Source organism: Mixophyes fleayi, chromosome 3, assembly GCF_038048845.1.
Source record: "Mixophyes fleayi isolate aMixFle1 chromosome 3, aMixFle1.hap1, whole genome shotgun sequence".
NCBI classification, from domain to species: domain Eukaryota; kingdom Metazoa; phylum Chordata; class Amphibia; order Anura; family Limnodynastidae; genus Mixophyes; species Mixophyes fleayi.
Genome location: NC_134404.1, coordinates 58,843,874 through 58,856,480, shown reverse-complemented (window position 1 = coordinate 58,856,480; position 12,607 = coordinate 58,843,874). Strand labels below are relative to the sequence as shown.

General features: G+C 41.0%; 1 protein-coding gene across 1 annotated transcript in view; it reads right to left on the bottom strand.

The window, feature by feature from the left end:
• Window positions 1–10,965, bottom strand: part of IL20RB (interleukin 20 receptor subunit beta) — a 51,809-nt gene extending 40,844 nt beyond the window's left edge. The window contains exon 1 of the mRNA XM_075201546.1: window positions 10,771–10,965. Coding sequence (XP_075057647.1) covers window positions 10,771–10,843 — 73 coding nt within the window. The 5' untranslated portion in view covers window positions 10,844–10,965. The remainder of the gene's footprint in view (window positions 1–10,770) is intronic.
• Window positions 10,966–12,607: the final 1,642 nt, after the last annotated feature.

The window sequence follows — 12,607 nt, the reverse complement described above, 5'->3', positions numbered from 1 at the left end:
GTTCAGCTACACATCAGCAGAACTGCTGAAAGGGCCCTTCTTTATGGGTACACTAACAGAATACTCACAATTAGACATACCACTGTTGGATGGACTCTCCACAGGGATTGGTGTCATTTCTGATTCAGAGCAAACATTATACTCCAATGCCTTACTATTATCTTGCAGCTCGGCTTTGACGCGTAACAGTAGTTGTGCACCACTTGTAGGCTCGGTAACATTTTTGGATCTGCCACTAATAGATAAAGGCGAAGGCCTCATTTTCTCTTTGCCACTTCGTGTCTAGAATGGCATGCTGGCAATTTTTTTTTCGGCACTTAACTTTTCCTCAGTTAGACTTTTTTTTCGCTTCAACACCGCACATTTTTTTTTGGTGTGTGTTTTTTTGGATGATTTCAAAAGACATTTTAGTTTGACATCGCCTTTCCCAGATGACGTACTGGGAACACTACCATCAGGACTGGTGACAGAACCTGGTTGCTCATTTTGCTCATATGTGGACTGCTTTGAATCCATTCTGAGCCCAAAGCACTTGTAGTGCTAAAAATTATTTGGTAGATACTGCTGACAGATAGTAATTTTGACAGCCAGAAATATTTATGCACAATTATGGGGGACACCCCAAAAGCACTGGGGAGTGCTAAAAATTATTTGGTAGATACTGCTGACACATAGTAATTTTGACAGCCAGAAATATTTATGCGCAATTATGGGGGACACCCCAAAAGCACTGGGGAGTGCTAAAAATTATTTGGTAGATACTGCTGACACATAGTAATTTTGACAGCCAGAAATATTTATGCACAATTATGGGGGACACCCCAAAAGCACTGGGGAGTGCTAAATATTATTTGGTAGATACTGCTGACAGATAGAAATTTTGACAGCCAGAAATATTTAGGCAAAATAATGGGGGACACCCAAAAAGCACTTTGAGTGCCAAATATTGGAAAAAAAAACAAAAAACCCTCTATCCTCTTCTCTTCTCTAGCGATTTTTGTTAGCACAATTGGAATCAGAATATTGTATTCTCTGTCCCTGCTCTAATCAGCCTGTGACTACACCCTGCTCTCTCCCTCTGTCAAATGGCGATGGATTGCTGTGGAGGCGTGTATTTATAATCTTCAAGCATCGCGAGAACCGAGCCCCGAGATCCGACGACGTCACGATGACGTTCGGTCTCGATTTGGATTCCGAGCGGGCGGGAGAGTCCCGAGCCTACTCGGCTCGGTACTCGGATACCCAAAGTTCGGGTGGGTTCGGTTCTCCGGGAACCAAGCCCGCCCATCTCTAGTGATAACTTACATGAAAGGTGGGCAGAGTCAAGTGGCGCCTATATAATTAACAATTACCTTACGAGTCTATCTTGAGGTTAAGCATAATAATATTTAAAGTGACAATATTTGTATTTTATAGTTTACCCTACACAGATGCAAATGTCTGCGTTAGAGACTGTGTAAGGGATGAGGAGTGCATTGTCTTTGCTGATGTCACTAGGTAGCATTATGAGAGAATCACGTTTTATTCTATAGAGCAAGAATTTCACCTTGTTAACCACAGGCTCACATAGATTTGCTAATTGTTCCCTCTACCTTTTGATAGCTATTAAATAATACTGAAGTGTTTAAATACATATACATAGCCTACAATATGTACATGTTGGAAAATAGAAAACAGAATATACTTACTGGTAAATGTCTTTCTCTGATTCCATAGGGGACACTGGAAAGTCTTGACAATGTGGTATAGAGTGGTGTTTGCTTGGAGTTGGCACAATAAAGTTTTGTTTGAAGTGCTGACTATATCCTCTCTATGCCCCTCCTACAAGCCAGTTTAGTACTGTGTCCGAGGAGATACACTTAACCAATTTTTCAGAAAGAGAATAATAAACATAACCAAAGATACAGTAACTGAAAAGATATAGACAGAATTAGTCAACACATAATTGATACATGGCAGGAAAAGGCCCAGCGCTGGGAGGGTGCCCAGTGTCCCCTATGGAATCAGAGAGACATTTACCGGTAAGTAAATTCTGTTTTCTCTTTTATCCATAGGGGACACTGGAAAGTCTTGACAATGGGGACGTCCAAGAGCAACCCTAACGGGAGGGAGAGCCCTGGGACCCCTGCAACACTGAATGTTCAAATTGAGTGTCAGAAGCAGACAGCGTATCAAATTTGTAGAAACGCAGGAAGGTATGTCGACCCAACCAAGTGGCTGCTCTACACAGTTTCTCAGTAGAAACCCCTCTAGCAGCTGCCCAAGAAGGACCCATGGATCGCGTGGAATGAGATGCAATAGAGGCAGAGGTTTTCTTGATGAAGCTACAGAAGTCTGTTGGATAGTAAGATGTATCCACCGTGCTAAGGTGTGCTTAGAAGCAGGCCACCCTGGACGTACTGCGTCATATAATACAAACAGAGCATCCGTCTTGCGAACTGTTGCCGTTCTTTCTACATATATTCTTAGGGCTCTGACCACATCCAGAGAACGGCCTGATGGAGAATTATTACCCAGGATAGGTAACACTATCGGTTGGTTAATGTGGAAAGCGGATACAACTTTTGGAAGGAACCCCAACTTTATTCTTAATTCAGCCCTGTTATTAAAAAACAATAGATATGGTGACTTACATGAGAGGGCACTGAGATCCGATACTTGCCTTGCTGAAACTAAGGCCAATAACATGACCACTTTCCATGAAAGATATTTCATTTCTGTTAATTCCAATTGCTCAAACAGGGAGGACTGGCGGAAGGATAACACCAACTCCAGAACCCATGGCATAGTTGGTGCAACAAACGGAGGTTCTAATCTTTAAACCCTGTAAGAGGTCTGTACCTCCAGGAAAATTGCCAGTTTCTGTTGAAAAAATATAGATAAGTCTGACACCTGCACTTTCAAGATCCCAGTCTCAGTCCTGCCTCAAATCCTGCCTGTAAAACCAAGAAAAACCTGGATATTTTAAAGGCTGAGGTAGATACTTTTTGACCCAGAGTCACTGCTCCCCAATCTCTCTGATTCGCATCTGTGGTCAGGAACGTCCAATCTGATACTCCGAAAATTCTTCCACTCAGAAGATGGCTTGACTTTAGCCACCACGTGAGGGACAATCTTGTTTTCGGAGCCAAGGTCACTAACTGTTGCAGAAACAGACGAGATCCTGTCCACTGGCATAATAAATCCAGCTGTAAGGCCCGGAAGTGGAACCTTCCATAAGGTATGGCTTCGAACGTAGCCATCATCCTCCCTAGAAGGTGTGTACACGTGGACAGACACCCTGCCATGTTTTAGTATCTCCCCTACCATATTTTGGATACCTACCGCCTTGTCCTAAGGAAGGAATATTCTCTTCTGGACAGTATCCAATATCATAACTAGAAATTTTAGTCTTTGGGAAGGTATCAATTTTGATTTTTCGAAATTGACCATCCATTTGTGTTTTATTAATAACTGATGTGTCAGCGAGATGTTTCTGAGCAGGATCTCCCTATTGGATACCTTTATTAGGAGATCGTCCAGGTATGGAGTTATCATAACTCCCTGAGTATGAAGCAATGCCATCATTTCTGCCATTATTTTTGTAAACACGCTGGTGGCAGAGGACAATCCGAAAGGCAATGCCTGGAACTGATAATGCCTGGAACTGATAATGCCTGTCCTTATGTGCAAACCTGAGATACCTTTGGTGAGGCGGCCATATAGGAACATGGAGATATGCATCTTTGATATCCAAAGATACCAGAAACGCCTCCCTCCTCCAGTCTTACAATTACAGAACAATTAGACTCCATCCTGAATTTGATTACTTTTAGAAAAAAATTCTAATTCTTTAAATTGAGGATTGGCCTGACCAACCCATTTGGTTTGGGTACCAGGAAAAGGCTGGAATAATACCCAGTGCCATTTGATGAATCCGGCACTGGTATTATCACCCCTGAGTCCAGAAATTGTTGAATAGCCACTTGAAGGGCTAGACACCTGTCTCTGGAAACTGGCAAACTGGTTGTAAAAAAATTAATCTGAGGTATTTCTCGGAATTCTATTTTGTATCCATGAGTGACTAGACTTGTCACCCATGCATCTGAACGGGTCTCCCTCCAAACCTGAGCGAAATCCCGAAGATGGGCTCCTACCCTGGAATCCCCCAGGTAAGACTGAAGATCGTCATGCAGATGGCTTAGTACTGGATCAGAGGAGGATGCGGCGGCTGTACGCCCTCTGCCCCTGGATCCTCTAGAAGACATGGCAACTCATCTGGTTCTTCCCTTATATCTGGAGGAAGTCCGAATAGACCGAAACGATTGTGCAGCATAGCTTTTACATGGAGTTGGAGTAGCTGGTGGCAGAAAAGTGGATCATCCCCCCCGTAGCCTGGGAAATCCATTGATCTAGCTCTTCCCCCAACAACATTTTCCTGTTGTATGATAGTTCAACTCCCCTCCTAGAACCTCTATCAGCCTGCAATTGTCTAAACCAGAGATTCTTGCGACCCGCAACAGCCATAGCAGATACACGGGATACGACCATACCCATGTCTCTAGCTGCTTCACCTAAATAGGACGTAGCCTCTCTTGTATGGTCTGTTAATCTTACCATATCTTCTACTACAGCTCCCTCAGTTATACCATTCTTGAGCTGAGTAGCCCATTCCTCTACAACCTTGTTGACCCATACACTAGTCCTGATGAGCCGCAATTGTTCTCCAGCTGCTACATATATATTTTTAAGAATGGATTCTAGCTTCCTGTCTGAACCATCCGTTAACGATGTAGATAGGTAAAGTAATTTTCTTTGACAACCTAGATACATAAGAGTCTACTAAAGGAGGCGACTCCCAGTCTTTCCTATTTGCCTTTGGAAAGGAATAGGATGCCAAAAAACTTTGAGGAACTGAAAATCTCTTATCTGGGTTTTCCCAGGCTTTTGCAAAATGTTCCTCTAGTTCAGTAGACACTGGAAACGTTACAGCTGGCTTATATCCCTTGGTAAAATACATTGGCTGAGATGGTCCTGGCTCAGGCTCACTGACCTTAAGGCCGCCATTATCAAAGCCTCTAAACCCTGCGACAATGACTCTGAATCTTGAAGAGATTCACCTTCTTCCATCAGAGGTAATCTCTTACCATCAGATTCATCTGATTGTAACACAACGGGAAAAATGCTCTAATTAGCTGCAGAATTGGCATGAGACACAGAAACTGCAGGAGTCACCATCTGTGCTAAGAGCTCTACCCTGTGTACCAGAGATTGAGCCCATTCAGGTTCAGGTTGTGACAAATCCGCAGATTGCGACCTAGACGCTTCTCTTTTATGTCTAGAAGTGGCCAATTCAGCTGTTAATGCTGACATAACCCCCGCCATCTGAGCTACCCACACCTGGGCTCCATCGCTTTGAGGAGGGGCTGACTGTGGACTAATAATAGCTTCACAATGTTGTACAAGATCACCCTGCCCCGTAATGAACTTAGTTTTATAAGTCCTACAGACTACAGATTTTTCAGTAATTTTAGCTGCCCCTATCCCTGCCATGCTTTTCAACCACAGATAACATACAACAGGAAGATACAGTAAAAGGAAATGCAGGAGAAGCAGATAGAGAGGAATATCAACTCTAATATGTATATACCAAGTACACACTGCGTCTATGTACATGCAGCATATGAGACACACGTGGTCCTTATACTGTGACATCGTACTCATAGTTTTACTGCTAACTCACTGCTCTATTCCCAATGTTCAAGGGCTTTGAGAGTTATCCCGTCTGGAAGGTTTGTGCTGGGAAGGGACTGCAGCGAATCTGCAGAGACCTCTTCTGGAGCTAGCGTACTAGACCACCTCCCCTGGAGAGAGGGATTTTTATATCTGCGGCTGCCCGCATCATGCTCCGCCCACTTCCGGCTCTTTTTTTTTTTGCATCTGTGAAACACAGCCGGCCCCAACTTACTAATACCTATCCTGCCACTAGCGAAAGAAACGCTAGTCTGTCTTCGCCGGGTTTAGCAGCGGTAACCAGATGCAAGCTTTTTCAACAGCTGCAGTGCGATACCTAAAGGCAGGGTGGTCTCATTTGCTGGAATCCCGTAAATCAATCTATATGAGAGATAGACCGGGTCTCCCCGGCGGATCCCTAGGTGCAGACAAAGGTAAGAGGCAGAACAAACCTGTCTATCCTCAGGCTTGTGCGTCTCTAAAAATTAACAAATGCTGAGAACTAAAAGTAAAATCTATTGGAGAAGCCCAATGCGTGTCCAACTCCTCGGGCACAAATTCTAAACTGGCTTGTAGGAGGGGCATAGAGAAGATATAGAGCCATATTCAGTAAATTCTTAACCCCACATGTTACACCAAACCTCACACAAAAGGTGTAAAATCACCTAAAGAAACAGGTTTAGCATTAAAAACTTTTTACTGTAACATAATACATATGTACACAGTCATGTGAAAAAGAAAGTACAATCTCTTCCAAATCTGTTTTTACATATCAGGACATAACTAACAATCATCTAGTCCTCGCCAAGTCCTAAAATGGAATGAATCTAATCCCATAAGGCAACATGAAGAAGCGGTGTGTGAAAACAGAAGGACACCATTACTGCTTCCATATCTAGGGGGCCTATTTATTAAACCTTATTTTCCTGTAAATTATTCTGGGTAACAGATACAATTATAAGTATCCTGCAAATTTATGAACAGTGCATCACCGATATCTGCTTCTTTGCATTTTGCTTCGGAATCTATAGCAGTCCCCAGAAATGTGTATGGGGACTGCTCTGTACCACAATTTAACAAGTTCTGAAAATGCAATTACACATATAGTAATGTACACCAGCTCAGACTGTCGTACATTACCGTTTGTGTCATCTTTCAGGTCTGCTGTAGGGAGAGAGCATTGCGGTAGAGGGATCTTTGGATCCTTCACTGCGTCTTACTGCTCGCCCCTCCAGTCACTATAGCAAAGGTGGCCACTTTGTGATAGTGACCATGTAAAAGATAGGAGAGGGGTCTTCGCAGTAACAGCAGTTTTTCGTGCCTGCTGTTCTTGTTGGGGATTTTTAATAAATACACACAATCTTTCAATCCTTTTCATTGCGATAAGGATTGAAAGGTTTCATGTTAAAAATGCAGTCATTAATAAATATGGGCCCTAGAAAGAAATTGGACATCATTATGTGATCAACAGGAAGTGCTACTACTGCTATATAAGAGCACAACCTTTGGCAATATGGAGTGGGACATTTAGGTTTGTGTTTACACTAGAGATGCTCAGGTTCGGTTCCTTGGAAACCGAACACACCCGAACTTAGGGGATCCGAGTACCGAGCCAGTACTTGCCCGCTTTTTCGGAATCGAAAACGAGGCAAAATGTCATTGTGACGTCGTCGGATCTCGTGAGTTTTGGAATCTATAAATACCGCCCTCCAGTGTTAAAGAAAGTAAACAGTGACATTCAGGAGAGCTCCATAGCGCCAGTGTTAAATCTTATTGCAGAAAAATACAAATAATGGTGCTTACAGGGTTGATGTAATTCTGCAGTCCAATTCTACAGTGTTATATAGGTAACACACAGAAAGGAGAGCTCCATTGGTAATTCTCATTGCAGAAATACAACTAATAGTCCTTGCAGGCTTTTCTTCTAAATCTGCACAAAAAAGTGTATGGTGTTATATACACCTAAAGACAAGAGCTCCAGTGCTACATTGCTAATTGTCATTGCTGAAATACAAATACTAGGCCTTGCAGGCTTTTCTTCTGACTTTTCTTTTCTGCCACTGCTGTGCGCCAATGTGTCCTAGATATGGTAGGAACTTCCTTGCGTTTGAGTCATTGCTCTGTCGCTTAGCATCCAGCCAGGTCGCTGCAGTATTTGTCCTAAAGTGTATGAAAATAATATTGTGACCTGTGAGGTGGTCAAAATTTACTTCAAATGACTTGAAATTAGTGCTATTGAGGTTAATAATAATGTAGGATCAAAAAAAGAGCAAAATTATGTAATTATAGCATATTTGAGCAATTTTTCTAAACAAATGCAAAACCAAAAAAAAACACACGAGGATGGTTTTGCCAAAACCAAAACACAAAGCTAATCCAGATCCAAAACCAAAACCAAAGCCACTTCACGGGGGTCAGTGAGCATCTCTAGTTTACACCATGCCAAGTCGAGAAGACATTTGCAATAATTTCAGAGAAACAATTGTTGCTGTTTATCAGTCTGAACAGTTAATCATTCTACAGTGAGAAAGATTATTCACAAAGAGAGAACATTGAAGGCAGTTACAAATCTCATCCCAGCTATGTGACCCAGTGACACTTTCCTGGCCGGTGTCTAGTGTATTCATCCATGTGAATTGTCAGTGGAATTGCAATGAAAAAGTGCAAACAGTTATCCCAAAAAAACGTAGTAATAAATCAACAATCACTTCCCCGCCCCTCTGAGCATAATTTACAAGAACAAGTGCTTTATGTCAAATATGTACCACACCATGAGAAGTGTAACATTATATTGACATTATAAGAAATACTCGGCGGAAATTAAAACCCAAACTTTAATTATTAATTTTTTAATCATATTTATTTTTTGTTGGCAGAACTCTATTGAGATATTTTAGAATGACTTGAACACTCGGGAGGTCGTTTACAACACATAAAACTGCCGAAACATAGTGCAAAATCATCTTTTCTGTCAAAGTGCAGGGCTTTGTGGGAAAAAATAGTGGCAGATACACCAGGTAATGGGGAGATGGATATAGAGAGGGCATTTTGTGCTACCCACGGGAACCAGGTCAGATACTGGAAGACCCAGGACAGAAATATTACAGTAGTATTGGTAATATGTCCACCATTGTACCAGGTCTGCAATGAAGTGGGGGGCTACCAGCTCAAGCGTGTTTGTGTTAAACTTAAAAAATTTGGCACTGTCTATTGTGAATGGGGAACCTTGTATGGCGAACTTCAAACAAAGTAATGTTTTCAGTTTGATATAAAAAAGAAATGTATAAATCATCATCATTTATTTATATAGTGTCACTAATTCCTCAGCGCTGTACAGAGGACTCATTCACATCAGTCCCTGTCCCTTTGGAGCTTACAGTCTAAATTCCCTAACATGCATACACAAAGTCTAGGGTCAATTTGATAGCAGACACTTAACCTACCAGTATGCTTTTGGAGTGTGGGAGGAAACCCACGCAAACACGGGGAGAATATACAAACTCCAAACAGATAAGGCCATGGTTGGGAATTGAACCCAGTGCTGTGAGGCAGAAGTGCTAACCACGATGCCACCTTGCTGCCCATGTGTTACTACAGACGTGAGGCAATATGTGTTACTATAGAAGTGAAGGAGGCCAGACGTGTTACAGGAGAAGGCATAGCTTGCTCACTATGGGATGTGACCCCATCCACTAAATGGGATGGCCATGCCAACTCTGGTGGCACACTGATTCTTTACATTAGTGCACACATTTTTTTATCCATAGTGTCTTCTTAACAATGTTGAGAGATATAGCATAAATAAAGTATGGCATCACTGAGGTATAGCATAACTACAGAGATTCCTCTTTTGTTCTCTAGTAATATCTATGTATTTTACAGATTTAATAGGGATGAGCGGTTCAGATTCGGAGAAATCCAACAGATCCAAGATTTAGGATTCCAAGTAAAACCGAATCCTGACTCAGTTTCGTGCACCAATTTCGGATCTCAAAATGTCATTACGGGGAAAATGTCAATGCAGATCTCGAGAGAGTTTATAATATATATATATATATATATATATATATATATATAAAGCGTGCAAACTGATGGCTCCTCACACAGGTTTATCTGAAGCACTTTGACGTTTATTTAACTTGTCAGGATGGATAAACAGTCTTAACAGTGTCTTCAGCAAACAAATGAAGCATTCACAACAGTAAACATAATCCAATAGTCCTAAACACCGGCTATCACAGTTAGGCAACGTGTCCCAATTGCCACAATATATATATTATATATATATATATATCATCACACTCATCAAAGATGAGTACATCAATTACATTTTCATTTAAAAAAAGAAGATACTGCAAGTAAGTAACTGTTAGGCAGCATGTGTGACACACTGGAGAGGGTCAGCAGCAATACATTGGAAAGGGTAAGCAGCATTATATTGGAGAGGGTCAGCAGCAATACTTTGTCCAAAATTGGTGAAAATTTGGATAATAAGAAAGATGGTTTGAAAAAAGACTGTAAATAACTGTTAATGCTATAAATAGTAATATAGGAGCAAAAACATAATTTTACCTATGTTTCACAATTTTTTTATTAAATCCAAAACCAAAACCTTTCATGATTTTGGGGCAAAACCTGTAACAAAACCAAAACACGAAGATGTGTTTACGTGAGTTTCCTGGTGCTCCAATATTCTCCCACACATTTCAAAGACAAACTGGAAGGTTAAGTGACTTTTGATGAAATTAACCCTAGTGAGTGAGTGAGTGAGTGAGTGAGTGTGTGTGTGTGTGTGTGTGTGTGTGTGTGTGTGTGTCTCTGTATGTTCGGTAATATAGATTGTAAGCTCCACTGGGCAGGGACTGTAAATATTTAAAAATACTTTGTAAAGCATTTTGTAATTTGTATGTGCTGTATCATTTGCTGTTAATAAAGTACATAGTATTTTTATAGATTTTTAGAAACTTATTCTAACTATAGTGCCAGTGTACCATGTGTTGTTTAATAAGATGTCTCTTGGATTCTCTCATGGTATGTTCAATTACATTTAAATCTTACCTGAATAAACCACAGAGGTGGAAACTAAGCACACCAGCATCACTTGAGGAATAAATCCTTGGAGTGTGCCCATTTTCTGTTCACTCGCTCATTAATCCAGATCATCACAATCCCAGCTGATACACAGGGTTCTATATCCATACTCTGAGATCAGTGGCAGCACCGCACAGTGACACTGCATACAGCCATAGCTAAACAGACTGGAACCTGGAAATCCTGTTCACCCACAACCTGAGCTGCTCTCCTTAAGAGGTGTGGCCATGATGACATATTTGGTACAGCAAGCAGGAATGTTGCTTCCATCATGTGGAACCAGTATCGTATATGTTATACTGGCTCTGTGTCATTTAAAGGAATGCAGGTGAGATGAACACAAAAACACCTTAAGCCTAGAAGGGGATCATGCGAAATATATTTAATGCATCTCTAATACACTCATTTATCCAACAGAATGAATGTCTATGCTGGTATAAAGCATTTTGGAAATACCAGTGGCAAGTGCAGAATTCTGATAGGGAGGATGCCAACAATGCCTTTTACCCGAATATTCCTATCATATTTATATAAATGATCTGCAGATTCTATATACAGTATATGTAGCAAACATTATGGGCCTGGTAAGTAAAGCAAAAAAAGAAGTAACTTTGCACCCTGGCAAAACCATGTTGCATTGGAGGTGGGGGGGGGGGGGGGGGGAGTAAATTTAAAATGTGGGGACATATTTATAGTTGGGATACAGCATGTCCTAGATCAACTTTAAATTTCAGTGTAGAAATAAAGCTATCAAGTACTTTTGTGCTACATGAACACAGACAGTGTTTATCTCATGTGCAAAATAAACCAATTTTCACCAGTTGTATTGTAACATGGATTTATCCAGAAGAAAACTTATATATCACTCTGTTCAGCAAAGAGGAATCAGGGTAATGGATCTATATTAAAAAGCATTGATAATGACGACTATCTTTTATTGCCACTATTTATCAATAAAATATTGCTGGTGGAGACACGTTATAGTCCGCTGACTCAGATATACTGGGCCGGAGTGATAAAATTGAACTTACCGCTTTGCCAGGCCAGTCTTGGGGTATATGTGCATGCGTAACCTAGCCAGCCGGTACCCGCATATGCAGTGGAACTGAAAGCCCAGACTCTGGCTTTCAGTTGCACTAATAAAAGAATAACAGAATAAGTTTCTTTATTTTTTATTCCATTCATTTTTTTTGTTATCGCTGAGATCTTTGTCACTGGCAAGAGAGATACAGCTGGCGGCAATCTCTTGATAGAGTGAAGCCCTATCACACGCAAATATAAACCGATAAGTGTTTGTGCACTAGTAGAAATGTCAGTACAACATATTTATATCTGCATATGTTACAGGAAAACTATTTTGAAAGAGAAGTTGTTGCAGTGTGAGTAGTGGGTATTACTGTTGCCAATCATGCATATGCTGTTATGTTTATTACGTGTTAGGTTATTATTGTTTCTAGTGTTAGATATAATGTAATGTGGGCTTAGTGGTGTGTATAAGATTAGTAGAGTGTAGAGAGTAGAGGAGATAGTTGCTTAACTGTATATATTGGTTTGCTCACATCTGACACTTGTGCCTCCCTACGACTGGGGGGTCTTAAAAGTTGGAGGGAAGGGGTAGGCCTAGTACATTAACGACATGTTCTCATAATTGCGAGGAAGGCATATTAAGACAAATATACATATGCCAGGAGCTGTATGACTTGCGAGTACCTGATATCAGGTACAGAATACATGCACTAGTGATGATGACTGGCACTGCTAGCTTGTGTTTTCTGATTAGATGATTGCAAAGATGTTATTTCTT